Source organism: Frieseomelitta varia, unplaced genomic scaffold (genome assembly GCF_011392965.1).
Source record: "Frieseomelitta varia isolate USP_RPSP 00005682 unplaced genomic scaffold, Fvar_1.2 scaffold_407, whole genome shotgun sequence".
Lineage (NCBI taxonomy): Eukaryota > Metazoa > Arthropoda > Insecta > Hymenoptera > Apidae > Frieseomelitta > Frieseomelitta varia.
In genome coordinates this window covers 1-26,967 of record NW_025110154.1, presented here as the reverse complement: position 1 = coordinate 26,967, position 26,967 = coordinate 1, and the positions used below count along the sequence as shown (strand labels likewise).

The 26,967-nt window shown below is 32.5% G+C and overlaps 5 protein-coding genes across 20 annotated transcripts; 3 read left to right on the top strand and 2 right to left on the bottom strand.

Annotated features, from left to right (window-relative positions):
• Positions 1 to 3: 3 nt before the first annotated feature.
• On the top strand, positions 4 to 9,800 carry LOC122531637 (contactin-2). Of its 8 annotated transcripts, XR_006307346.1 has the most exons (8): positions 433 to 639; positions 1,446 to 1,736; positions 1,813 to 2,003; positions 2,076 to 2,205; positions 2,310 to 2,450; positions 3,515 to 3,755; positions 9,379 to 9,430; positions 9,515 to 9,800. XR_006307346.1 is itself a non-coding variant. In XM_043659713.1 (7 exons), exons 2-7 carry the CDS (start codon positions 597 to 599, stop codon positions 3,676 to 3,678), a joined length of 960 nt encoding a protein of 319 aa, XP_043515648.1. In that variant the 5' UTR covers positions 4 to 141; positions 347 to 596; the 3' UTR covers positions 3,679 to 7,996. The 8 variants fall into 8 exon arrangements, 7 of the variants coding, with proteins under 7 accessions (XP_043515648.1, XP_043515649.1, XP_043515653.1 ...); XM_043659713.1 differs by lacking the exons at positions 9,379 to 9,430; positions 9,515 to 9,800 and adding an exon at positions 4 to 141 and having other exon boundaries at positions 347 to 639; positions 3,515 to 7,996; XM_043659714.1 differs by lacking the exons at positions 9,379 to 9,430; positions 9,515 to 9,800 and adding an exon at positions 54 to 141 and having other exon boundaries at positions 315 to 639; positions 3,515 to 7,996.
• Positions 8,598 to 9,418, bottom strand: LOC122531639 (exosome complex component RRP40). Its single transcript, XM_043659720.1, has 2 exons — positions 9,228 to 9,418; positions 8,598 to 9,159 (listed from the first exon to the last, which is right to left on the bottom strand). Exons 1-2 carry the CDS (start codon positions 9,416 to 9,418, stop codon positions 8,625 to 8,627), a joined length of 726 nt encoding a protein of 241 aa, XP_043515655.1. The 3' UTR covers positions 8,598 to 8,624.
• A 116-nt stretch (positions 9,801 to 9,916) lies between the features above and the next one.
• On the top strand, positions 9,917 to 24,718 carry LOC122531635 (serine/arginine repetitive matrix protein 2). 7 transcript variants are annotated; one of them, XM_043659702.1, is made up of 10 exons: positions 9,917 to 10,071; positions 10,680 to 10,921; positions 11,262 to 11,366; positions 16,212 to 16,490; positions 18,330 to 18,455; positions 18,529 to 18,607; positions 19,430 to 19,485; positions 19,587 to 21,530; positions 21,616 to 21,786; positions 23,069 to 24,718. In XM_043659702.1, exons 2-10 carry the CDS (start codon positions 10,692 to 10,694, stop codon positions 23,217 to 23,219), a joined length of 3,141 nt encoding a protein of 1,046 aa, XP_043515637.1. In that variant the 5' UTR covers positions 9,917 to 10,071; positions 10,680 to 10,691; the 3' UTR covers positions 23,220 to 24,718. The 7 variants fall into 7 exon arrangements, with proteins under 7 accessions (XP_043515637.1, XP_043515640.1, XP_043515638.1 ...); XM_043659705.1 differs by lacking the exon at positions 23,069 to 24,718 and adding an exon at positions 22,112 to 22,547; XM_043659703.1 differs by having other exon boundaries at positions 9,935 to 10,074; positions 10,686 to 10,921.
• On the top strand, positions 16,586 to 17,845 carry LOC122531643. Its single transcript, XM_043659728.1, has 2 exons — positions 16,586 to 17,065; positions 17,529 to 17,845. The coding sequence occupies exons 1-2, from the start codon at positions 16,833 to 16,835 to the stop codon at positions 17,611 to 17,613; spliced, it is 318 nt and encodes a 105-aa protein (XP_043515663.1). The 5' UTR covers positions 16,586 to 16,832; the 3' UTR covers positions 17,614 to 17,845.
• Positions 24,719 to 25,165: 447 nt separating the features above from the next.
• On the bottom strand, positions 25,166 to 26,798 carry LOC122531641 (peroxisomal membrane protein 2). 3 transcript variants are annotated; one of them, XM_043659724.1, is made up of 6 exons: positions 26,766 to 26,798; positions 26,082 to 26,197; positions 25,927 to 26,022; positions 25,693 to 25,840; positions 25,493 to 25,612; positions 25,166 to 25,406 (listed from the first exon to the last, which is right to left on the bottom strand). In XM_043659724.1, the coding sequence occupies exons 1-6, from the start codon at positions 26,781 to 26,783 to the stop codon at positions 25,317 to 25,319; spliced, it is 588 nt and encodes a 195-aa protein (XP_043515659.1). In that variant the 5' UTR covers positions 26,784 to 26,798; the 3' UTR covers positions 25,166 to 25,316. The 3 variants fall into 3 exon arrangements, with proteins under 3 accessions (XP_043515659.1, XP_043515660.1, XP_043515661.1); XM_043659725.1 differs by lacking the exon at positions 26,766 to 26,798 and adding an exon at positions 26,596 to 26,735; XM_043659726.1 differs by lacking the exon at positions 26,766 to 26,798 and adding an exon at positions 26,323 to 26,412.
• Positions 26,799 to 26,967: the final 169 nt, after the last annotated feature.

The following is a 26,967-nucleotide window of genomic DNA, read 5'->3' as shown; positions in this document are numbered from 1 at the left end:
TATCGTTTTTGTCTGGTTAATCGCGACAAAGATAGAGGAAAATATGGAGCAGCTCTTCCTCAATCAGTAAAGCAGATTCAACCAGTTCTGATGCGAGTATCGATGCACTTCTTCCCGCGTACAACGATTCAATTTAACAAGGTAACTAGCCATTTCTAGACCTTTCCAACTGCTTGAAACGGCGTTCGCGATACGAAACGACGGCGTACACAGTACGCGTGAACGAAAAGCTGATCTTTTCGATTCGCGTCCCATTCCCATCCATCTGCATATCTAATTTTACGTTGTGTGATCTCTTAACATATTTAAACAAGACGGCAGCTGGCTACCTTCCGTTTTGATGCAGTTGCAGCCCTGTTTTCCGATAAAGTTCCGCCGGATCGCCACAAGAGTGCGCCAACTGCGACTCAATAAAATCCAAAGAGCGCCGGACGGGCGGTGTTCCGCGATGCGTGATGAGTTTGACAGCTCCCGCGTACTGAGCGTTGTTTAAAAGTATAAGAAAAAAAGAGAAAGATCGATCGAGAGATGCGGCTAAGAAAAAGTCCTTAACACGTTTCCGTATGCATCCATGGGAGATTGTCTAATATGGGAGAATGGTTGGTCACAGAATTATCACGCTGATACTCTTTCTGGCAGGTAAGTAACGAAATTCGTTCAGGCGTAAGTGCACCTGCGGATCAATGTGATACTATACGTTCGGTCTTCATGCGCTTGTATACGTACCACCGTGTAAATCTGACTAAGTGCACGATCGTTACGATTCAGGGTCGAGTTATGCAAATTTTACTGTGTATCTCTTTTTCCTGATCGAGTTACGTGATATTTTTTTCCTTTTCTTTTTTTTTTCTTTTTCATTCCTGCGTCCTTTGAACGTTTGATCAAAATCGACGACACAACGACGCAACAATTTGTAATTCTCTATTGAATTTTATTTAATTTCTGTTAGAAATGTGAAAGTTCAAAAAACACGTATATGTTTTTATATTTTATTTAAATAAAATTGTACAAAGTATCGAATACATTGAACGAACGCAAAGTGTAATTTTAACTCGATATTCGAGTGTTTTTTTTTTTTTTTTTCTTTTAGAAAAAGAGGAATTGTCGATCGTAACATTACATACGAATTATTTTGATGCATCTCAATTTTGCAAATCTTATTAATAAATATAAATATACTTTTGTGTCTTATATCATCTTGTTTCATTGTAAAAACTTCTTGAATAATTATTCAAATTAATTTACATCAATTAATTTACGTTTGTATTTTTTTCTGTTAACCTGGGATTACTCATGTGGGGGTCTAGTGCCGGGATGTACCTGCACTAGACCCCTAGGTGGGTAATCCCGGATTAAATATATAATTTTACATAAAATCATTATTACAATAAATCATACAATGTCATTAACTTCGTAATTTAATAATAATGTTTTATAATATTTAGCATGGCACAAAGCAGCAACTTTAGTGCCAGTAAGATCTGTGGCTGTAGATATAGGTCAGAACTTGACATTAGCATGTGCAGAAGAAGATGCATTGCCACAGGCAGGAGAATCTGTTGGAGTGATGTGGATAAGGGAGGGACGGGAGGATGGACAAATTGAAAGACTAAAAGTTGAGCCTAATGGAGCATTACAACTTATTAATGTTAGTGCGGATGATGCTGGGAATTATTCATGCACCTTAGATGATGATCATGATGCTGTCAAAACTAGAATCAGTGTACAAGTTAGAAGTAAGTTACTTAAATTTACATATAATTCTCAAGCAATTGCACATCAAAAAATATTTTATTTTTATTATATTTTTAGCTCCTCCACCAGCTTTACACAATGTATGGGTCAAACCATCAACAATATTGGCAAATATTCTTTGGGAAGTAGCTGGCACAGGTGGTTATCCTATCATAGATTTCACTGCCGAATATCGTCTTAAACCGAATGCAGGTGAAGAACCAGAAGACTGGAAGCCTATTGTTCCAACGCACATTCCTCCAAATTCTGTAAATAGTTTTTCTTTTAATTATCTTTATACTACTATTATTTTATTGTTATTAAAACTGATAACTTTATAGAGGCAAATTGATGTGTATCACTTGGTGCCAAACACTACTTATTCGTTTCGTGTCTGGGCAACAAATCAACTGGGAAGAGGAGAAATTGTTGAGGTTGAAGGTCATACTCATCACAGTATTGAAGAATTAGGTATATAATTCAAATTTAATAACATTACATGATCCTGCTTGTAAACAAATTAATATTTATATAAATACTATTAGCTTATTAATTATAATTGACAATTATTTCAGAACTTGCAAGACATCTCTTAGCAGGTGTAGAAAATTTTGACACTCGTGTCTGGGTGGCAGCAGTAGGCATAGTTATGGGTACACTTATGATTCTTGGTATAGGTACTTGTTACCTCCTCTATCGTGAGTGCAAAGTACCCTGTAAGCATTTCCTGGTAACTTTATCTAAAAGCTTTTGCTTCTACTCTTTCTCTTTCATGCTATTTATTTCTGCTGATGAAACTTATTTCTTCCCTATGCAAATAAATTAAAGTAGAATATGCTAGAGCGTTTAAGTTTGAAAAATATAATATAATTATCTAGAGGACAAGATCTGCAGCAGAAACGATAGCATCACTAACCACTTAACTTATCTATGGCCCTGATCTCTAGCTTTCTTTACGTCAGCTATTTTCCTTTCAATCAATTTAGTGCTATTCTAATACAGTGCCAATTATCTTTCACTAATATTTCCCTACTGCAAGCGCTCTGCAAATTAGCATTTAACGAATTTTCTAGCGTTTAACTTTTAAAATTTATTAGCATTTAATAAATTTTCTTATCAATACCGATTTAACAATAACACTTTCATAACTTTTGCACAAAACACTTTACAACATAAGGCACTAAAATAATCTGTAACATATTTGTATCTTTCTATACAGTTTGCCTGTCAGTAGCACCTTTCTTACTCCTTATAGGAATGAAACCTATAACTTATGAATGAACTTTATCAACCACCAAACTTACTCTGTCTATATAAAGAAATTTTTATTTTATTTTTTCATCTAACTTTGTTGTGTTTTAAATTAATAAACTTTGGTGGTTTGTATAAAATTTGTTATGCAGAATGATTAGTGTCATGAATAGAAAGTATTGTGATAGTGATATAGAGCATTATGGCCTAGATAATATTATGTGCTATTAGTACATCTTTGACTGTATAAAATTTAGGTCAAAGTTAGCACAAATATATTTGCTGGGTAAGCAGTGTATTTAACAAGTGAAAGAAATCTTAATATATCTGCATTGATTTATTATATTTACTGTATTTATTATATATATATAAATTTTAAATTGAATATAGAATATTTGATTGTTAATATAATTTATTAGTTATTTTAAAATATTTATGGCCCAGCAAACACTGGTAAAGGGAGAGGGTAGAAGCTAATATAACTCGTGGCCTAGGCCAATGAAAATTAATCTCCGTTCCCAAATTGCAGCGCAGCTGGAGGAGCAGGAAGTGATTGAACTTGTACCTAATATCATTCTGAATCCAGGATTTTTCGACGAAAGAACAGAACACATTCCACAAGATGAAAATTTCAATAACCAGACCACTACACGCTTAAACAATAATAGCGTTGTGCAACCCATGCGACTTTAGCAATTAACTATTTAGATTTCTGTGGCTAATTTTTATTAACAAGTGGCTTGAGCACACATTTATGTGTCACCTTAAACGTAAGTAACTGGAATTACAAGAGGCCTCAAATCCGCCAAGTATCGCAATGCGTAGAATCAGATAAGCGATGAAGATTATAATCATCGCGAAAATGGAAATTTATGTTTATAGACAGAAAATTGAGAAATGCATCATACATTCCGAATATTCTAAGGAAATAAATTTTTCACTTGCAATGTAAAGTGTTCAAAGCATATGTAAGACTCTGCTAGGTTTTGTGAAATCGAGTAGCACATTTTTGAGAATATTTACCAGGATGTTCTAACAACTAAAATTCGATATTGTTGCTCAGTTATCGAGCTTAAAGTCAAGGACTCCTGTAAGCGGAAAAAAGAATATTCTTAGTAAGACTGTAATTCTAAGAACAAAAGACAAAATTTTGAAGAAACTAAAATCATACGACATTATTATTAAGCGGCAAATATTTGTCTTATGTTCTGCATGAACACATGTTTTTTACGCAGTTATTTTTAATCATTACCATTGAACAGAAATGAGATTTTAACGGACAATATCATGCAGAAAATAAGACTTTTGCCAATAACGTACATCATCAGATTTTGTCAAACACGAGGTATGATAAAGGCTTGCTTACTGCCGTTTTAAGGTGTGCAGAAGTCGTTGGTAAAAAAGTTCCTTTTTTGTGTCTTTATAAAAATTATTGTTTTTTTATTTATTGTTATAAGAATGCACTTATTTTTTTAGAAAATATTTTGGTAATGTTTTCTTCCAAAGAAATTAATGTAATAGGAGTCAATGCACTACATGCTCTTTCTGGAAAAATCCTGTGAATCAGAGAGTGTACAAATTATAGTATTCTAATTATAAAACTGATTCTACTCTGTTAATGTTATTTCTAATAATATTATATTCTTCATATTTTTAACTTTGCATGTAATCATTCAAATGTGTCTAATGCTTCAACATGCTTTTGCACTACCTTAATAACAAATGCAATATTCACTGCTATTGAATTATAAAAAATTATAAAATCTGATTTCATCAAAACTAAATATGAAATAGCACAATTTCATGAATAATAAGTACATAAACTTTCTAGAAAAGTAAAAAAATACAAATATTCATTGAATTTTCATAATATTCAGCACATAAGAATTATTCATAATCATCACACATTTGGTTAAATTCATTCCATTTAGATTAGTGGTAAATATAGAACAAGAGTAGAATAAGTTAAAATATTTTGGATATCACCTTTGATAGAATCAAGTTTGATAATCGATCGTTGAAACAGATCTTTTCCAGATATTCATTTTTTTATGAGAAATATCGTCTCAAATTGCATACAAAATTTAACTTAGTCAATCAATAAAGGTTGATGATTTTGATAAAAGTTCTTCCTGTACAAACAAATATATAGTTATTTTCCACAATTTACACGTAGTATCATATCAGAATTTTGTCATTATGTAAAATACATTATCAAGATTGTAATAGTGAATGCTTAGTGTTGAGACTTTCCTTAGGAAAAAATAAAAAACAAAATACGTTTGAATTTTTTGGATGAAACATTTCTCAGGAAAGAAACCAATATATTCATTTACGTTTATTACATTTTGTTGATTAATTTTGGTTAGGACACCTTAAGTAATGAATATGGAAATGGTTGTGGAAATTGATTCTCGTGTATTAGTCTTTCATGTGTTACTAGTAAAGCTCATAACGTAAGAAACATAATACCTTAATGATTCTACTTAAAACAATTATATAAGTTAAATACTGCTTTTGTCAATATAAGAATCTGACAAGAAGCAATTTGGTGCACGCAGGTTGTATAAATATTGGTTGTGCGTTGTTACATTGAAGCTTTATGATCTGTTCCTCCCTGCAGTATAATCTTATAGGGGTGAACAGATTCAATTCGGCTTCGTACTATGCACTCTGTGTTGTGAATGGTATATATACGCGCTAATGAAAAAATAATATGATAATAACAATAATGATAACAATATAAATATATATATACATATATATTTATATAGCCGAGGCATCATAATATTTTAGCTATAAGCAAAGACAATTTTTTATATAAATAATAATAATGCTGAATTGCAATGATGAATATTTATCTACATATTCATATAGATAATTTTGTGCTATAATATCGAGCTTCAAGAGTGATCAAGTAGATATGCTCATTAAGAGTATTTCATGTAGAATAATCATGTTCCTCATTCCATTTAGAAGAGTTGTATTTTTTCATCTTCTGTTTAAAGATTGTATAAACAACCTTCATGTTTACAAATGCAATACTTTTGAAAATTATTAATAATACATCATAATAACTGCAACCTTTTTTTAAGGATAACGTTTTTTTTTCTTTTTTAATAATTCAGCAATAATATATCATATTACTTTAAAATACGACTCTTCATATGTCATGCACATTCAAATAAAATTATAATCACTTGTTTCTGCTGACATATATAACAATAGGTGTATTGTAATTTAAATATGTAACTGTCTCTATCAAAGCTGTCTGGTGAAAGCATAGGTTTTGCATTTAGCGGCATTAATATTGTGAAGCCTGATAAAAAAAAGAAGTATAAATGTTACTTGATATATGAAATGAAAAATTATTCTTATAACTATCAGCTGCTATAAAAACTAATAATAAAACTTAGTCTTCTGGGTTTAGAATTCTGCCATTGTATACCATTAAAAGATTCGCATATCTACCTATGCAATATAGGACATTCATAAAATAACTTCGATTACATTAGGAGTACAATCAATAAAATAATATCATTAGAATCAAGAGTAAATAATAAGATAATCATTCTTTCTTTTTTTAATAAAATAATCAATATTTTCTTAATATCATGTAAAATACTTGTTTTTTTTAAACAAAATATTTCGAATTAATTACAATAGTAATGTTAAAATCAAAAACTCATTGTTAACTTTAATTTCATAAGCCAATGTTTTTATCTTCCTATACCAAGAAATTGTCAGATATTATAATGGTGCAAAATAGATATATTTTTATGAGGTAGAATACAGCATTGTAAACTTAAATCTATGACTACAATGATAATGGCAGATATTTTATGTTCATATCATTCCTATTGTTAATCTGTTAAGTATAATTCAGTTTGCTTTCCCTTTCATGTAATAGTTCCTTTCATTTAATTTTCTCTGACATTGATAATCATACATCGTTCAAATACAAAAGCTATTAAGCACAACAATGATGTGCATAGCATTTATCATTATACCTTTATAATTAAATGTATTACATTAATATATTTACTTCACATAACACATTCATGTGAAATATATATTAAGAAAAGCACAATACCATAGAATAGTATAATGGTTGCTGGTGGCACCATAAATCGTCCCTAACATACATATTGCTTGCCTATGACATACCAGAAGAGAAAAAAATTTTATGTGGTTTTTACAAAAAGTTTTAAATTGGTACTACTTTTTAAATAAAAGATTGATTTTGCCATATGAAATTTTACATCATGTAAAATTTTACATTATGTAAATATCATACAAATATTTCTAAATTCTTCACTTTTTGTAAAAACTACGTATCTGTCGTGTCATTATCTATTAGATTAATGATATTAGTTTAACATCCTTACATTAAGTGATGGTGAAAGAGATTTATCATTATAATGATATCTCCATAAATAATATTATAGCAAATAAGTATTAATCTCGCTAAGATATTCAGTTATATATATATATTAGCTGCAGTTATGTATTAGCTTTTAGTGATTTCTTTATATAATTATTTATTTTGTAAAAAAAGAAGTGAAAAGCACAAAAATATGTTAGCACCGAAATTTGTATATAGTATATACATTATTGTTTCGTTTCCATATTTTGTATAAATTGTTAAATATGCATGCTTGATTAATTTACTTTATTTATGTTAAATATATATCGTATCAGATTAAAAAATCTAATAATACTCCATATGTGTGTGCATAAAGAATTGTTCACGTTGAATCGACGTTATTTTAGTTTTAATTTATTGTATGAATTCATTTTATTATCATTGTACACCGTTATAATGTATAGAAAAATGTTTTCTTAATATTGATATGTTCATAATTTATTTTATAGACTATGAACAGTGCACATTTCATCACGTACAAATACTATATTGAAAGAGAAAAATATGAAAATGTATCATGCTTCGGTTAAAAATTGTTTAAGTATTTTTGTGGGAAAAATAAAGAAAGTCAAGGTTGTGCTTGAATGGTTGATACTATCATTAACTAGTATTTAGCTTTCATACTACAATCAGAAGACAAACATTAGTTACATATCAAAGAAGATAGAACAAATTAGTCACTTCTTTCACTTACATACCAATTGCAATCATCAAATATCAACTATTAGCTGCTATATGTATTACGTTAAGTTTTATAACAGCTTTTACAGAAACGTAAAAAGATTTTTTACAGAAACATTAAGATGTAAGTTATAACTCTAAGTTCATGAAAACAATTTCATTTTCTCATCTTACTATTTTATCAAACTATGATTTATTCATTGAATGACTGTACATTATTAAATTGCAATCGGAATGATACAAATAGTATGAAAAGTTAAGTACATTTCTTTTAAGAGTATTCATTAATTGTAGTATTTTATGCATTTTTATTGTATTTATAAAGCAGTATACACGACCAGCATACTTAATAATGTATGTACTACATATAGTTCTAATTCTACATTTTTATCAAAATGGTTGTCACAATGGTTGTCATTATAATCATCATATTTCATATAAGAAATCATACAGATTTATTTATAAAACTTAATACAGATATTGGTACAATAAATAAAATCATTCATAACATTTGTTATTTCTTTTATTATAATTAATCCATATTACCAGATTGAGTTAAAAGCAAGGTTTTTTCAATATCTGAGCATAATTTCTTAATATCACTAAGTGGAGCATATTCTGCTGCCAGAATAGCAGTTGCTATTGCTATTGTTTCTTGGATAGTTCTTGCTTTGACCCAAACTCTACCATTCATACCAGCTGCAACTTCAAATGCTTGATTACGTGCAAGCATATTGAACAAGGGGGAATTGTGATTCAATATCTTTCTGATAAGACTCAAAGAGCAAGTAAAGAGCATGCCTTCAGAGCTTAAAATACCTAACTTCTTTTCTTTACCATGAGAATCTACACATACAAGTTCTGGTTCCATATCTTTACTAGCAACTAAAAGCTTGGCAAACACAAGGTCTCCAACTTGAATGTCAGGTCGGTTTTTCTTCGTAGCTCCTTCAAATGCTAGATATGAAAGAGATGCTTGTTCACTGGCGCCTATATCCACTTTAAAAATATCACCACCTTTCTGTGTTACTATGCCGACTACATGTTCTCCACGGTTTGGTACATAACTGTAAGAAATAAATATTAGAGACTTATTAAAAAAATGTTAGATTACTTTAAAATAGAACACAATTACCGTTTCTGATAACTATCTACATAATATACAGCTGGTTCTGTTTTCTTTAGTACACCTGCTTTGTACGCATATACTGTATCAGCTTCGCGACGAAGTCCAGGTCCTAAAATGATTGTCTCTTTTTTGGTAATTGTTGTAATATCTTTTACAGTATCACCAGGCATTACTACATCTCCTATACTAACTTCCATTGCTTCTTAGAAGTGAGTGATTCCGTTTTCGTGTTGCAATATAAATTCAATATTATTGTAGGTTATAAACATATCATTTATTATCTTTTATTACAGAGTAATTAAGAGTCAATGAAATTATCTATAAACTATAAAGTATTGCTTTCATTGAAGTAATTACAGATATAAGAAATTGTAAATAATACGTTCGATTACATTCTATTGTACACGTGCGTTACTTCATATGACAAGCTGTGTTTTCTGCTATTCTCGCGCGTTTGTTCGAACGACGAAGCGACTGCGCAATACAATTTACATAAATTATTGCAATCAGTTATGCAAGAATTGTTATCGATATTGTGAATGTACCGATGTAGAAAATAAATGTTATTTTATCTTTAAATCCAAAGTTGTCCAATTTAATGTTGTAAAAAAAAAATACTGTTTAAATCAAATTGCGAAATGTACAACGCAATTTTCCTGTTTGTGCGCCTATGTCTCCGCAGTGACGCCACCATACGGCACGTTACAAGGCTGCCGCGTGAAACGGTAACGCCACAGAAATCACGGTACTAGTTGTGTTTTTTTCCGAATTGGTTTCATTTTGAGACGAGTTTAAAAATCGACAGTTACGTGGATGGGACAAGATCATCGGTGGTATCACTAATGTAAAGGTAATCTTGCCCGACAACGCGAAGTAAATGCTCGTGAAATTTGCGCAACGTTCACCGGATCGATAATTGATTTATGTGCGTTCTATTCTAACCTACCTTCCCGTTCTTTCCAAAGTTATTAGTTTAATCATGTCATATTGTCGATCGATTCGCCGCGATTTGGTTAAGATTTCATGCTGAACACTTGGAAGAATTCCGTTAATATATTCTGTTCTTCTACTAAAGATGATCTTTAGTCAGGTTTCTAAATTCTTAACCAGTATGCTTATTGGTACATTTACTGTCATTCATTATTAAGATACACATTAATCTGTATTAAGTATAAAAATATTCTTATGATCCTAGAAGTCAATAAGAATATATATACGTATAATGTCATTTCTTTGAGATATTTTTTTATGAAGTTTTGCTTTAAAAATTTTTAGTTTGATATAACAAATATGAATGAACATATTTAATTATCCAGATACAATTATTATATCACTTATATGATATTTTTAACAATTTGTTTATATAAATTCATTTCTATCAAATATGGACTTGCTTTTTACTATTTGCATATATTAATAAATTATACTTTAGAATCTTTTCATATTTTGTGGTTGCAGGTATAGTGCAAAATGTACAATGGAATTGGATTACAAACACCGCGGGGTTCGGGAACTAATGGTCATGTCCAAAGAAATTGGGCAATTGTACGCAAAACAAAAGACAAAGTTACTTACAAGACAGATGAAGGAAAATTAGATCAACTAAATAAACAACCTAACAAAGATATTCTTGACCATGTTAGAAAAAGGAAAGTTGAAGTCAAATGTGCAGAATTAGCAGATATTTTAGAGGAACAAGGGTAAGTATATATATATATATAATCATCCTTATTATATCCCAATATCATCTTTATAATAATATTATACATAAATCTATTATTGTAATGTCATAATTAATAGTTAAATGAATATTTGTTAAAAATAAATTAAAAAATCACATACACATTGTGTACGAAAGAAATATGAAGCTTCATTGATCCCTTGAACCCAATACCAAATGAGATTCTGAACTTCAATTGGATTTGGCTTATCGTTGGCTTCAACATATTCTTTCTATGCAGTGCATTACTTGACTAGTCCGCTAGCTATAATTGCATAAATGCTAGTATTCTTTATTTGCTTTTTTACTGTGCTTTATAGATTTACATCTGAGGAAGTAACAAAGAAAGTAGAATCATACAGATCCATGTTAATGGGAACTGACACCAAACCAGTAATATCTAGAGATGAATTTGGCCGTGTAAAGTAAGTATATTTTCTTTCATTTATTTATTTCCTACATCCTGATATAACTACCATATCGAAAGTAATTAAAACTCTAAAATAAATAAACAGAGAAAATGTGCCGTATTTCTTAAACGATATTCTAGGAGCAATTTCATATTATAAAATTAAAATGATATTCCATGGTAAATGACAAGTAATATCAGATTTTCTTTATTTCAAGGATATATCCTTTATTATCCTTTATTTACGAAATTATAAATATAATTCAAAATTACGAACGCAATTGCAATCTGGATTTCCGTGTAACTAGCCTTTATTTCAAATTCGTTTTAAAACACGCGGACTGCAAAATTCGAAGATTTTAATTTTTCTTGCCTCGAGGCAAGAATCTAATAGCTACGGCATCTAAAGTTCGTGTAAACGTAATGTTGAAGCTGCAGCGGCTTCTGATCGGTAGCTCAAGTTCCCGCTAAACCCAATATTATTGGGGAGTGGAGACGTAGCCGCGTTCTCTCTCTCGAGACGGCTTTCAGGGATATTATGCGACCGATATCGACGTATCCTATAGCGCCGGCGCCACCCACGAAAAGAGGGAGATACAGAGGTGCACAGAAAGAGAAACAGAGATACGCAAAGGGTCGAGCCAGAGAGAGGGAGGGTTCTGTTCCAGCATCTCTCATACTCGACTCTTTCCGCCTCAGTGCGAGGATGGACCGGCGTTGCGACGCTACGCGTCGTCGACTCTTGTCGAGTACACGGATCGTCGGCCAATAATCAGAAGAAAAAAATTAAAAAAAAAAAAAGAAAAAAGAGACCAAAAAACAGGAGGGAACATGTAACGGTTTCGTGATACACTCGCAACAAAGCAAATCACAAAAGTCTTCCATTAGCGTGTAGATTATTATATACATACATATATATTATATATTATATGTTTTAATTTAATCGTAAGTGATCGATCGGCGTGTAATGTGTAATTTAAGGTACGTAAATTGAATTTGAAAAAAAGAAGAGAAATCTCTCGTGCTCGTATATTAATTCATTCTTAATAATGAAATTTGAAAACGCACATGTTCCGTATAAATACGCACATCTATTATAAAATTTGCTAAATCAAGAAAATCGTATTGAAAAGAATAAAAGGATAAAAGGAAATTCGAAAATTCCAACGCAGAGGGCTGGCACGCGAGAAGATTTAACAGAAGAGCATAAAATCTCCACGTGTCTAGAATCGATTACAAGAGAAGAGAAATCAGAAAATTTAGATGGGATTCGAAATTTTTCTATGATAAAAAATCCACGTGTCTCCAGGTCGATAAATCGACGATAATTAATTAAGGCGTCTTGCTTCTCTAACGCACTCGGTGTGCATGAGTCGAAGTGTGGCGACTATAGTGTGCCTGATACGAAGTCTTCCTTAGTGTGTAAGCTAGAATAAAATTACGATATTCCTATATTCTTACACGAGTCGCTAAGATATATCTATATCTATACAATATACATACGTATTACTAATTATATAAACTTACAAAAGTTTCGAAGAAACAGTTTTAAGAGAAAATACTTACAAAAAGTTTTTAGAGAAATCAACGTTAAGCAGGTTAATTTCTCAAATAATAAGCAAAAAGTTAGTTGATTCGAGGAGAGAGTGGTTTCAACGACGATTACTATTGGGAGAAACAATCGATCAAGCGACGAAAAATTTTCCTCGATGAACAAGGAAAGATAGGAACAGAGAGAAAAAAAGGGAAAAGAGAAGGAAAGAATCCAGAGACGAAAAGTGACGTTTTCATCATCGCCGCCGGATGATTGTTCTCGGTAGGATAGCAGAATCTGTGAATACGGTGCTGGTGTAATCGGGGGAGGAAGCCATTACCTTCGCCTCCAGCCCTCATCCCCCTTCCGGCCGCCTAAACTATCAAAGCCTGGCTCGAGAAAGGGATTAAGCTGCATCGGAACTGCTCGCACGCCCGTCGCCCGACCGGCAGAGCTCCTTAGCGTAAATTAGCGGCCGATCGTGCTTAATGCTCATCTAATTACCCGGCCGTAAATTATTCAAACCCATAGTTTGTCCTCCAGGGTTGCCACTGGCTGGCCAAGCAAATTACTCGATAAATGAGATGAAACTTATTGGCAAGCGTATTGAGAAACGCGTAACACGTTATTATAAATCTTATTATTAAAAAAAGAAGAAATCTTATAATATGTTATGTCTGGTAATTTGGAAACATTTATGCATTATACAGAATATGAAAGAAACTTGGAACAATTATCAAGATGTATTTTAATAAAGGGATCAAAAAAAAAAATTGATTACAATAGAAGAGAGAATTCGCAATAAGATTGAAATTTCAATTATATATATATTATTCATTGAAAAAATCGAGAAGAAGGAGAAACTTTTCTATTAAGGATTTCGAAACGAGGAATGACCATGTCTGTGACGGTAGCTCCTTTGAAACCAGCTCGTGGACGAGGTCCGGCTGATGGCCGAGCATTTTTCGAAACACTCTGGAGAGGGAATTTCTTCTTGGATAGACAGAAGGTGATGAAACGATCGCGAAAACGAAAATTGCAAGCGGCAAATGGAAAAAAGCGTGCACAGCTGCAGATGCGACAGCATTGTTGCTGCTGTCAGCGCATACAACTCCACCTCCTCGCCGGACGGCGAAGCAACATGCGCTCCGTTGTTAGGTGAATTTGTCATAAACAGTATTTCAATCCTTTCTTTCGTGTATTAAGCATATAATTTTTTCCCTACGTTTTTATAGTCGACTTTTCACTTGTGTCTTTTTAAGGTACAATCTTCTTATTTTGATAATTTAATAATTAACTTTTTATTACGATGAATGATGTATTTTTAAAATTTTTTCTGGCTTTTTCCATTTATGAAAATGTCTTTTTGAGATAGAGTTTCTTTAATTTATGAATCCTATTTAATGAAATTTTCATGGAAAATGATGAAATATTGGAGGAATCTTTTTAAACGTGAATCTTTCATTGAATGTAAAAATTAGTTTCTAGATCTTTTCTTTAAATTTCAAAAAATATCTTTGCTAAATAATAATTTTCGTAAAAGCTTAGAATGATTTCATTGAAAAATCTGAATTAACTTCCCCCCAATGTTCGTGGGAAAGTAGAAAGGATAAGTAGAGAAACTAGGTTTCTCTGACCACAGATTATCGTCTCTACTTATATACAGATATTCGATACCTCATACAGTTTGATAGAATCTAAGAAAGTATTTCTTTACTATGTTTTTCAAACATTCGAAAATTTTTTTCAATAATTCGAAAATTTATCTACAAAAATTCTAAAATAATAATTTTTAAATATTAGTAAAAATACGATCAACGAGAGATCAAAAAGGCAAACTCTCTTTGAGTTCTGTTTGGGGATGACTCATATTGTTGACCCCCAATTCCTTATGAAAGGGAAACATTTCCCTGTAAACAACTGTCACCCTTTAACACGCCATGAACGTCAAAAGTAATTACTTTTATCACGTACGTACAACAAAGAGAAAAAAAATGATTTAAAAATATTTTATTCAATAATTAAAAAATGAATTCAATTTTCTATCTTAGAAAAAAAAGGAAATATTTATAAAATACTTAATCTTCGAAACAACTATCCAAATATCTATATTATTCAATTTCATTATGCATAACGAGAGAAATGACGTAAAAAAAAAAAAAATTATTAAATATCTAATTTTGTAAAAATTATTACCAAAAATTTACATTGTTACAAATAAAATCAACCATCCAATTCTGAACCAGCCTGGTAAAGGGTGACAAAAATAGGATAAAATATAGAGGAAAAAGAATAAAAATTATTTGGCCGTTTGATCTTCGTTTAGCGGTACTTCGCGAGTGGTTGGCTGCTGAATTCGAGCGTGTAGCAAGCGAGTAGTGGCGCGAAAGGGATAGCAGAAAAGAGAACAGCTGGATTGTATTGATCCGCGCTCGAGCGTTGGCGTAGGGGTGGCTCGGCCGACCCCGGCCTCGCTTGCTGCTTTTCACTCGCGGGGTAGAAGAGGGGCCGCCTCGATTTCTCCTCGGTATAGTCTCTCTCTTCGGTGTTATGTCACTGCCTTGCCGCATTGTCCGGACGGTTCCATCGACGTTCGCCAAGGCTACACCGGAGAACACGCCGTTCACCATCTCCACCGTCCATCTCGCTATACGCTCAATGGATCATCGCGAAATTCCGCAGAATTAAAACTGGCCCACCAAGCGCGACCGTTGACCGCGCGACGATGACGGTGAAAATTTCAACGCGGTACGAATTTTCCTCATTTCATCCCTTCTCATCGCGCGATCAGATTCGATTGGAATATCGAAATAGGTCATGTTACCTGTTTTCGTCCCTTCCTCCTCGACGTGTGTTTATTTTTATTCACAGCACAGTTCCCTCATCGGATTTTCCTTATCTCGTGTGAAAACGATATCTCGACGAAAGGAGAACATTCTTTACATTGGAAATATTCTTGTGTGATTTTTGAAAGGGTAGATATGATGGCCACGTGTTTCTAGGTTTACGTTCGAACTTTCGTGGCGTGCGGGTCAACGTGTTCGCATATGGTTTAGTAGTTAAAGTTCTCAGTGTCTCTGAGTGATTACCGAGTGATTGTTAACATCTGACAAAAGTTCTTCTTCTCAGTTAAGGGATTTTTCACTAGATTCTTAATATCGGTCACCGATCGAACCTTTATTATCGATCGTTGTGATTATTCATTGCTTGGATCGCGAGTAATTTATGTGGTACAAAATAACTTTATTATTGATTTACTATTTATTATTTGTCTGGGATAATTTACATGATGGGAAGTGACAATGCAATGTGTACGTTTTCTTGCAGTGTAAGAGAGACGCACCAGATCGCCGAGGCGCAGCAAGAGAAAAATGCAAAGCTACGCGAGGCATTTGGGATATCGGAGTTCTTCGTAGAGGGAAGTAGCCTAGATCCGGAGAGGCACGCACGCGAGGCGGAGGCAAGAGCGGCGGCGAGCAAAGTGTATGAATTAGTACGAACTCCGAGTCCAGCACCGGACACCGCGTCCGTCCCGGAGAAGAAAAAACGAAAACGGTCCGGTAGTGCAATTAAAAAGAAAAAGGGAAAGAAGCATAAGAAGGAAAGGTAAAAGACAACGTAATGGTGCACGGGTCAATGGAGGCTGGATTCGATGTTTTGATTTATCCGCCAATATAAAGATAGATGAGATAATGTAAGTGCAGACGAAGAGAATTATCGTAGTTATATCTACTACATTGTACTATGGTATATTAAAAAATTGGATATATATACTGTATACTATAGCGTAGCAGTAGTACTATAACAGTATACTACAGCATACTATAGTATGGTAGTAATAAGATAGCGGTATTTTGTTCGTTATATTATAGTGCAATGTAATGATATATGTTATGTGTGGCTTGACTTATTTAAGCAGAGAATTCGTATCGTTGTATGTGAGAGAAAATGTACACGAATCCAGGCTCCAAGACCGAACGAACATCCCCCCGTAGTGGCTCCTCTCCTGACCCTCGGTTAATTATTCATTTACCGCAAGTTCCACACTCGTTCATTTGCTTACTACACACCTCTTGTCAGATACTGACTCATGACTCACCTACTATTTCATGTCCCATACACCTTTCTCTGTTTCAAACAGAACTGAGGAGGACTGAGTGCCTACCCAGTAGGCTCAGTAGGTAAGTGTGGTCGTCGCGTCTACTTTCCAAAAAAAAAATAATAATAATAATAAAAAAAATTCTTAAAATTTTTAAAGATCGAAAAAATAAGAAACGATGTAAAATATCTGTATTGAGAAAAGAAAAGAAAAAAAAAAGAAAAGACTAATCGAGAACTAATACTAATATAATTAGGTATTTGTTTTAATAGGCATAATAGAGGGTAAATGTTTGCTATATTGCTGGAATTCCTGTAACATTGACAATTAGCAATTAGCAAGATTTTCATTGGATATAATATAATGTCAGACACAGTGGGCAAACATTTACTTGCTTTGATATTATACAAAATATACGGGTTTAAAAAAAGAAACAAAAAGTAACGTTATACGTAATCTGACGCGTAAATCATGCATTTCTATCTTTGTTGTTGTTATCGATAAAGCTTGTTGTTAATGTCATCTCTCTATTTTTTTCTGACAAGTCCGTCCCTATCGATGGTTATCAAGGTAATGCTAATCCCATATTATATCAATACTCCTCATATTTTGTATACTCGTCTTTTGTAACTTTGAAAGATTTGGTTTTACATAACGGGCAATGTCCGGTGATCAGTTAAAAAAAAAAAAAAAAAGAAATTTGCGAAACGTATGAAAAACTAAATCTTTCAAATGAGTGATTATGTAGTCGGTTTGTTAGCTATAGCCCGATATTGTGACTTTCACCTGTATATGTATCGTTGTACTTATATTTTTTATTACTTAATTCACTTGGGATTGCAGTGAAAAATTAAAAAGAATATATTTATATATATATGTATCATTTTTCGTTTCTTTTTTTTTTTTCTATATCGATATGTGATAAAATGTTTATACACTGCATTTCCTATACATATATATATATATATTATATATGTATATATCAGCATATGTTAGTTTCCATTTTCTTAAATTGAATACCTTATCCAGATGCAATGAGATAGATCAGTTCAAAAATTTCGTCGGAATTATGCGTTATTAACTGCTAATTTTTCCGAGTTTCTTACTTTTTAATCGAATACGTTGACAGCAACAGGTAGCTTGTATCATTAGACTAAAATATTTGTTTCACACACGGATACATTGTACTACAGCTTTCTTTATTGTCAGCACAAGGTATGCACTTGTCGACAGGAAGACGCCCACTGCAAGAATTAAAAAAAAAACTAAATATTATTAACGAAAAAAAAATCAATTATAGTTGTCCATAATGAAATCTTTATAATAATTGTGAACGAATTTCCTAGGTCGGAATCACCGAAGGCTAGCAAGAAGAAAGAAAAATCTAAAAAAAAGAAAAAGGAAAAGAAACATAAGAAGACTGAGGCTAGTTCTTCTGACAGTGATTCTAGTGAAGCTTCAGATGATAGCAGGTAATATAAATTTTTGAAATTTGTATCTTTTTATCTTATTTAATGTATTATATATAACTGCACATATTTTCAGTTCTTCCGAAACTGAGTCAAAGAAGAAAAAGAAAAAGAAGAAGAAGAAGTCAAAGGCAGAGGCAAAAGAAAAGCATGAGGTAGGAAAAAATGATGCAAAGGAAACAAATACAAAATTTCTATCTTCCTCTCTTTCTATACATATACATATATTTATAATTATATATATATATATATATCTATACTATATATACTATATATACCTTAGCACGTGAAACAGGAGCATGTGACATATACTTTTACGTTCATTTTTTCTCCAATTAGTTGTTAATTGACCATTGGATTTTATAAGATATTTTTGTGTTGTCGCCTAACTTTGAATAAGCATGATTCATTGCTTGTTTCTGTAAAGATTTTTATCTGATTTCAAGTTAACAGTCATTATTTCAAAAGTGTAAATCTCAGTATTGTTTGTAATTATCAGCGCCATTTGACAGGATATATTCCCTAAGTGAGTACCAGATATGCCGCTACTCAATGTAATAATAATTTTGTAATTTTTCTATTACGAATTTTTGCGATTGTTGTTGCCTTTTCACTCGTTTTGTGTCAAGCACCATCACATTTACAAGAGAATAAACGAATAGGAGACTGCTTGTTCTCTGATCTAGGTGCAATGCAGAATAATAATTGAAAAAACCTTACATAACTTTCACATATAAACTTCTCCGATTTCTTTTATTTCCTCGACTATGTTACTTTTGCCGACATATTTTAATCTTTAGCCGAAACACTTTTTTAATACTGAATATTTGTACTAGAGCGAATGAGCAGACTCCAAAGAATCTTTGAACAATTACGATCTCTTTTTTTATCCTACTGACAAGTATAATACATATGCATGATCGGTGTACATTAGATAACCCTGTCTAACATAATAATCCGTACTGTTCTTCTTCTAGAAGAAAAAAATAGCCGTCAAGAGGAAGCATCAGTCATCCGAGAGCTCGTCAGATAGGTAAGCTTCAAAGTGGAAAGTTTTTCTGATAAATTTGAGAAAATCGGATAATTCAATAATTTGTTAATTTGATGTCACGTGCAAATTTGTTGAATTTTCAGCTCTCCGGAAAGGCCGAAAAAGTCTATGAAACATGACAAAACTGTAGAAAAAACTAAGAACGACGAGGCGGAGAATACGACTAAAGAACCTCGATCAAATCGCTCACCAAAGAAGCAAGAGAAAAGTCGGAATGAAACTCCTCCTGTTAAAAGGAAAGATTCTCCTATCAAAAAACCTGCGCCAGAGAAAAAGGATAAATCACCGGTTGTGCACAAGAGTCCTCCGCCAAGGCGACATAGATCTCCCTCAAGAAGTAAAGTTGATAGAGGAAGGTCTCCTAGAAGATATTCAAGATCACGTCGAATCAGTCCTTCCCCAAGAAGGAGGAGGATTTCAAGATCTCCAAGAAGATACAATAGATATTCCGTATCCAGAAGCAGAAGTCGATCGAGGTATGATCGTTATGGATCACGACGTCGATTATCACCACCTCCTAGACGTAGAAGATCTGATTCTCGAAGGAGGTCGAGGTCGCCCAGGAGACAAAGGGATAGGCGAGAAAGATCTAGAGATCGTCGCAAGAGTCGCAGTAAGACCAGAAGTAGGTCTAGACGATCTACCTTAAGTTATTCTCCCGTGAGGAAAAATCCGGAACGCTATAAACATATATTAGAAGAGAAGAAGAAACGAGATCAAAAGAAGAATCACGACACCAAAAGAAAATCCCGGTCAAGCTCCAAAGTGAGAAAAATGAGAACAATTACACCGAGAGTCAGGCTACGTTCCTCGAGCGAGGATGAAACAGACATAGCAGACGATGAACCAAAAGCAGAGGACGAAGAAAAAATGAAGGAAATGCATACGTTAAAGCGATTGCAGAGTGGATTAGCAGCGAAGGCTAGAGAGACTCTTGGCAAAAAGGTAATAAGTCCAGTAAAGATCAAAGTTGAGAAGAAAGAAGATAACGTGTTGGATATAGCTTTACCAAATGACCCGCCCAAAATAGTACAAAATATTGTTGGTCCTGTGCAAGAAAAGTCTAAGTCAAAATCACCTATAACTCACCTACCTGCTATTCAGTCTCCAGTATCCAGCAGATCACCCTCGCCAGCTTTGCCACTGACTAGAGAAGAAGCAGCTATAAAAATACGATCTCCCAGTGAGTCACCTCCTCCGTTACCATCAGTCTTAAATAAAGTAGATTCAAGGTCACCAAGCGTGACAGTTAAGACAAATCATTGTTCTAAATCTCCGACGATTACCAAGAAAAATTCACCAGTTACATCAAGGAAACACTCGTCACAGAGCAAATCGTCCTCGCACTCGCCGCTCTTGTCTGTCTCTCACAAAGACACTACTATAAAATTGCGTTCTCCGAGTGAATCTCCGCCTCCGATTCCGACTAAGTTAAAACAAAGGTCCGCGTCACCAGTTACATCAAAAAAGAGTTCTCCTGTATCTAGAAAGCACTCTCCAAGGGATAAGTCTTATTCCAGATCACCTTCTAGGTCATATACGAGATCTGTATCGTTGGAGAAGAGGTCTTCCAGATCGCCTCGGCGTCGTTCTAGATCGGTCTCTAGAGACAAGAAATCGGCATCTCCTAGACACAGGTCTTCAACATCGCCGTCAAGATCGAAAAAGTCACCCAAATCCCCGGCGAGGTTGAAGAGACTGAGCAGATCAAGGTCTTCTTCGGGATCGAAACGATCAGTATCTAGATCTCTGTCACGTTCGAAAAAATCTCCGTCTCATTCCGCGGAAAAATCGAGGTCTAGAAGTAGGACCAGATCATTATCAAAAGGATCTAGGAGCCGATCTCTATCGAAGAAATCTCGAAGCAGATCTTTGTCAAAAAAATCACGCAGTCGATCATTATCGAAAAAATCCAGAAGTCGGTCGCTGTCGAAGAAGTCGAGAAGCCGTTCGCGCTCGTTGTCCAGGGTATCGCGAGATAAAGATAAGAGAAGCCACAGCAGGAGCAGTTCACGTTCTTCTTTAAGGTGAATAACTAATCTTTTTTCGATATAGTTTCTTTATTCCGTTTCTACAGGAAATATTTCTAATCTAATCTCATTTTATGTTCAGTTCAAGGCATAGTCGTAGAAGTTTCTCTAGCTCGTCACGGTCATCAAGCAGCGTTTCTAGTAGATCTTCTCGTTCAACGTCCAGCAGTTCAGTTTCTAGCAGATCTCGGTCTCCGTCGATACCTCGACGTCACGGCTCACCTAGTTTTCTCGATAGACGTCGTATCACAAGGTAGGTATTTTACAGAAGCGTAGTTTCGATATCGTAGCAGCAGGTTTTACAGCGCACCACGCCAAATTTTATAAGACCACGTCGTTGCATTGATCGTAGAAATGTTCATCTTCTTTCAGTTTTTATTTTTATTTTTTATTTTCATTGTTTTAATTTTACTTGCTCGTCGTTGATGTGCCCTTCTCACAATTGAAGCGCTCACTTGTATAAGAAGTTTCAACGGATAACAAACGATTTACAAAGCAACGATATCGATAAGTTTACGATGAATTCACTCTTGAACGTTCTTTTCTAAACTAATGCCATTTTATGTTGTGTCCTACAGGGACAGATCGAGGGACAGACATAGAAGATAAAGTTACGGCTTCGCACAGATGTTTTTATTACTTTCCTATGATTATAATGTAGTAATAAACATGTGATGCATACCGAATTTCATTTTCGTAATAAATAATTAAAACAAAAAGAGAGAGAAACAAAGCAGATAGTTACAATCGTGAAGATTAGTTTAGTATAACTATTAATGAGTATGTTTAGTGACTATTATAATTATTCGTGAATATGTCACATTACAACTTTATCAGTATCACTTCAATAATTTTCTAAGGGACTACTTTTAACACTATTCTACACTTATATGCAATATAATGTTTGATCAGTGAACTTCATTATCCTTGTAGAGTGAAAGTATACTTTATCGCACTGGTACCAATTTTATTTCAAGTATACTCAGACAAGTATATATATTTATGTTTGTATGATTTTTCTTCTTTCCTTTTTTTGTTTATATTTAATCGCTTATAAAATGATCTAAAAATGTCATATAAACGTAGCATGCGTGTATTTTCCTTATAAATTATTGTAAATTAAACATTTGCAGTAGAGATTCTCCTTTATTTTATGTCGATCACAAATAAAATGTATTTACTGCTATAAAAGCAAGCCTTTTTCTTTAGTTGTTGATATACAGTTTTGTTCATTGTATTCTGTGAATCATTTTCAATCCACACTGCCTTCCTTTATCAAAGACATGGCAAGGTAAGTGACACATTTTTATTTTTGCATGGTTTTGATGCATTGCATGATTTATTTTGCATGTTCTTTGTTTTCAGTATTCATTATCAATAACAATACATATATTAAATATTTATTTACATTATACTAATTTATGCAATAAAGTTGTTCATGATTAACATATATTTATCTGATCTTTAACTAACATTCTTTCATTTTGTTAGATAACTGTTACGATTATCATAATATCGACAGTCGTTAATTTTAGCGCCAGGAAACGACCAATTCCATATCATCGACCTACTCCGACACCACCTTCGTCACCGAGTAGTTCAGATAGCAGCAGACATAGTAATTGGTCAAGTCCAAGTCATCGATCAAGTTGTTCCCCGAGTCGAAGTCCATCATACACGCGTTGAAGTGATCAAGCGGATCCCTAAAGACTAGACGTTCCTTTTATGTATCAGATTTGGAATGGTGCGGATCATGGAGATCCTTCGATGCTTTTTTCTTACGATCTTACGTCATGTTAAATGGTGTTTATAATGTTGGAAATTGGCGCAGTTGTAAAGAAAGGTTTCACTGTATTTTTTCGTATCAGAAAGGTACGAAGATAATACACCATTCTGAGTTTGGTGCATGATCTTTAAATCTTTGTAAATTATTAATATGCATTCACATGTCTGATCTTGTAACTTAACAATACTCATTGGTGATGGTTCGCCATAATGCCATCAGCTTCAGTATTAGTAACACTAACGTTATTTCTATTGCTCCATTTTTATTTTAGATAGATATTAGGTAAGAATGATTTTAATGTACTTACAGCATGATATTTATATTTATATGGATCTATGATTTATTATTAGCGAAACGTATTGTCAAAGAAATGAGAGATTTAAATTTGTCTGTTATTCATTTTTTAATTTTGTAAATTGGAACAAGATTTGGAAGCTAAAAATGCAAGAATAATCAGAAGAAATATTTTAATAGTAGGATCAGTATATGGTAAAATTTTATAACAGTCATTTTTGGAAGTACATTATCTTCATTAATTATGTTGTCTCACGGTCTCGTGAATTTTATGTCTTCATAAAATAATGTTTTTCTAAGTACTTAAGCAATAAGAAGGCAATGATAATTATGTATAAGCATCATGAACTGTGTTGATTCCAGCTTCTTAAGATCTCGCATTATTATTCAATAATAATTTTATTATATGAAGATTTATTTAAAACTACTTTAGTAGTTCAACGTCCGCGTGATGATTTAATTATATTAATTGTTTGTTATACAAACACCAGCTAGTCAAATTTTAGACATTCCATTAGTAATTAATGTACTTTACTAAACCATCCTTCGAATTGATCTATTCATTTTTCAAGGAAGTAATAATTAATATTTTAGTGCAATGTTCTACATCTGTTCCTTTTGTATATAGGTATTATCGTGCTTAGCACTGTGCTCATTTGCCATATTGATTTATTTATTTTCTGACTTATATATTTGTTTATTTATTTATTTATTTATTTATTTATATCACGAATAGCTAGTCATTTATCAATTTCGAAGACAAGAAAGTGTATAAAAGTGATGTTAAACTTTTAAACTTTCATTTACTGGCAATACTCAATTTATCTGAATGCTAGTCAGGAAGTTTTCATTTGGCTGTAAGGCCAGGCAGCGTACCAAAAGACATAATTAGATTAGTCTTGATTATTCAAAGTTAAGTCTTGAAAATGTATGTATAGGGTTAAAAAATCATATTTGAAAAGTCTACATTGTTTATAATTAGAAAGAAGAACTGTAGAATTAGCTCTTACATAATGACTGACTCAGTTTTATTGGAGGAAAAAAAATGTCAATTGCTATGGTGTTGCAATATTAATTCTCCTCTGATGCATATCTATAAAACTGAATAAATATTTATCATGAAACGCTTGTTTTATAGGATTATTATAAAATTTGAAAGATTCAATTTATTCTTTGATTAGTACGATTTACAATATTATAAAACTTTAATAGATATGAAATGGAAGTTGTTTATACAAACGTGCAAAAGAGAAACTATGTTATATTTTGCACACCATGGCTTTTGATTTTAATATTTATTATTCATAATTTACAGCCATCGAATGTTACCATCGTTGAAATGAAAGAAATTCTGATTATATCTGTAATATACTCTGTATTGTTGTTGTGTGATTAAATTAAAAAGCTTAAAATATTTTCTTCTTCTTTCATAAAGTGAATATAAAATTTATTTATACCATAATCATTTTTATACTATAACTTACAAACTATTAAGGAATAATATATAAACGCATTGTATATAATATAGAGTAATACAATAATACACAGATTAAATTGTTTAACATTGGAATAAGAAATTATTTACATAATTTACATATAAAATATGTAGTACTCAGCAAATATAGGTCTCATAAATTCATAAAAATTTCTATTATAAATTCACTAAATTTCTATTATATGGATATATTAGTCTTGTATTTATGTTATTTTATGGCTTTTGACTGTTTAGAACGTTGTTGCGCAAGATATATAACCCAAACAAAACCAATAAGATTTACCACAAGGACACGTAGCTGAAAAGAAATTGTTAAATGTATATTAATTTCCTATCAGTAAAAGGGCAGTTTTAATTATTAAAAACTCAAATAATAGAACTTACTATTGGTGGAACATATTTTAAATTAATAAACTGAAGCAACGTTAAATATTTTAAATTTGCAGTAATTACTGGCCAATATAATTTTTTCATTTGCTTCCAAGCATTATTGTGTGAATTACCCTGCATGAAGTGAATTTAAGTTTGAGTAACTGGAAAAGAACAATAAATGACAGAAACAAATTGACATAAATAAATCATACCTCAAATATAGACAACATGTACAATGTTAATCCCTGATAACATGGTGTATATAAACACCTTTCTATCAACAAAAGTAATAAAGGATTTCTTACAAATGGATGTATATATGTATAAAAATAATGTGGAAGTGGGCCTCCAAAAAATAGCCTGTGAAAGAACATTTTATTAAAACAAAGAATTTTCAGATCAAAAATTATACCAGCTATACTTGAATGCTTGATACTTAAACTTACCCAAACAGAGCAAATGCAAGAAAACTATCTTCATTGAAATGTTTTGCACCAGAAATTTTTTGTGAGATAAAATTCCCAAAAGCTGCGATGACACAACTGAGGAACGAATTGTTTATTTTTAAAATATTTAAAAATTTGTGTTCGCTATAACGTACCTTGTGATCGCTTTAGTCTTTAGTGGATTCGTATAAAGACTTTGAAAGTAAGCAGCAGTAAGTTGAAATATAAAATTTGTAGGCTTGGAAAGAGCCATTTTGATCGCTCTGTTCCTCTATATTAAATAAATGATAAAAAAAAGACGAGAGTCAAACGTGATATTTCATAAAACACGAACCGAACTGTCTGATAACAGCAAATTAGTAGTGGATAATACAAACAGTTAAATGCAACACATACAAGTTTCCTGTAATCTTCGTATAATCTTAATGTAATTAAAAATAAAAATTAGTATTGGAAATTATATTGCGATAAATCGAATATTTAAAACATTTCATTGTTTATGCAATATTCTGCAATATTATAATTTGACAAATATTACAATTTTCGTACAGTCATAGTATATAGTACATAGTATATAGTACACACAGTATCTCAACAGTGATGTTAAGATAAAATATAAAATAAATAGAACTGATAAAAACTGATCAGTTACTGTTTTTGTGTACGTACTGAATATTTCATAATATTTTTTTATATACTTGGTAACATGTTTAATTTACACTTTGGTAAAGTTTAAGTTAGGTTAAAGAGGTTAAGTTCAGCATCATGAGAAGCTACTTAAGCATGCACCGTGTGGATTAACCCTAGGATAGGTGCCGGAACTAATTTATATTGTTAACCTTATCGCACACTATCATTCTCCTTGTCTAACTCGCAAATATGTCTGTCTTTGACTCATATTATCGCTCTCCTTGTCTACCACGCAAATATGTCTGTCCTTGTTGCACACTGTCGCTCTCTTTGTTTACCGCGCGTATATGTCTGTCCTTGTCACACGCTGTTTGTCTCCTTGTCTAATGACGCTAGACAAGGAAAGCAACA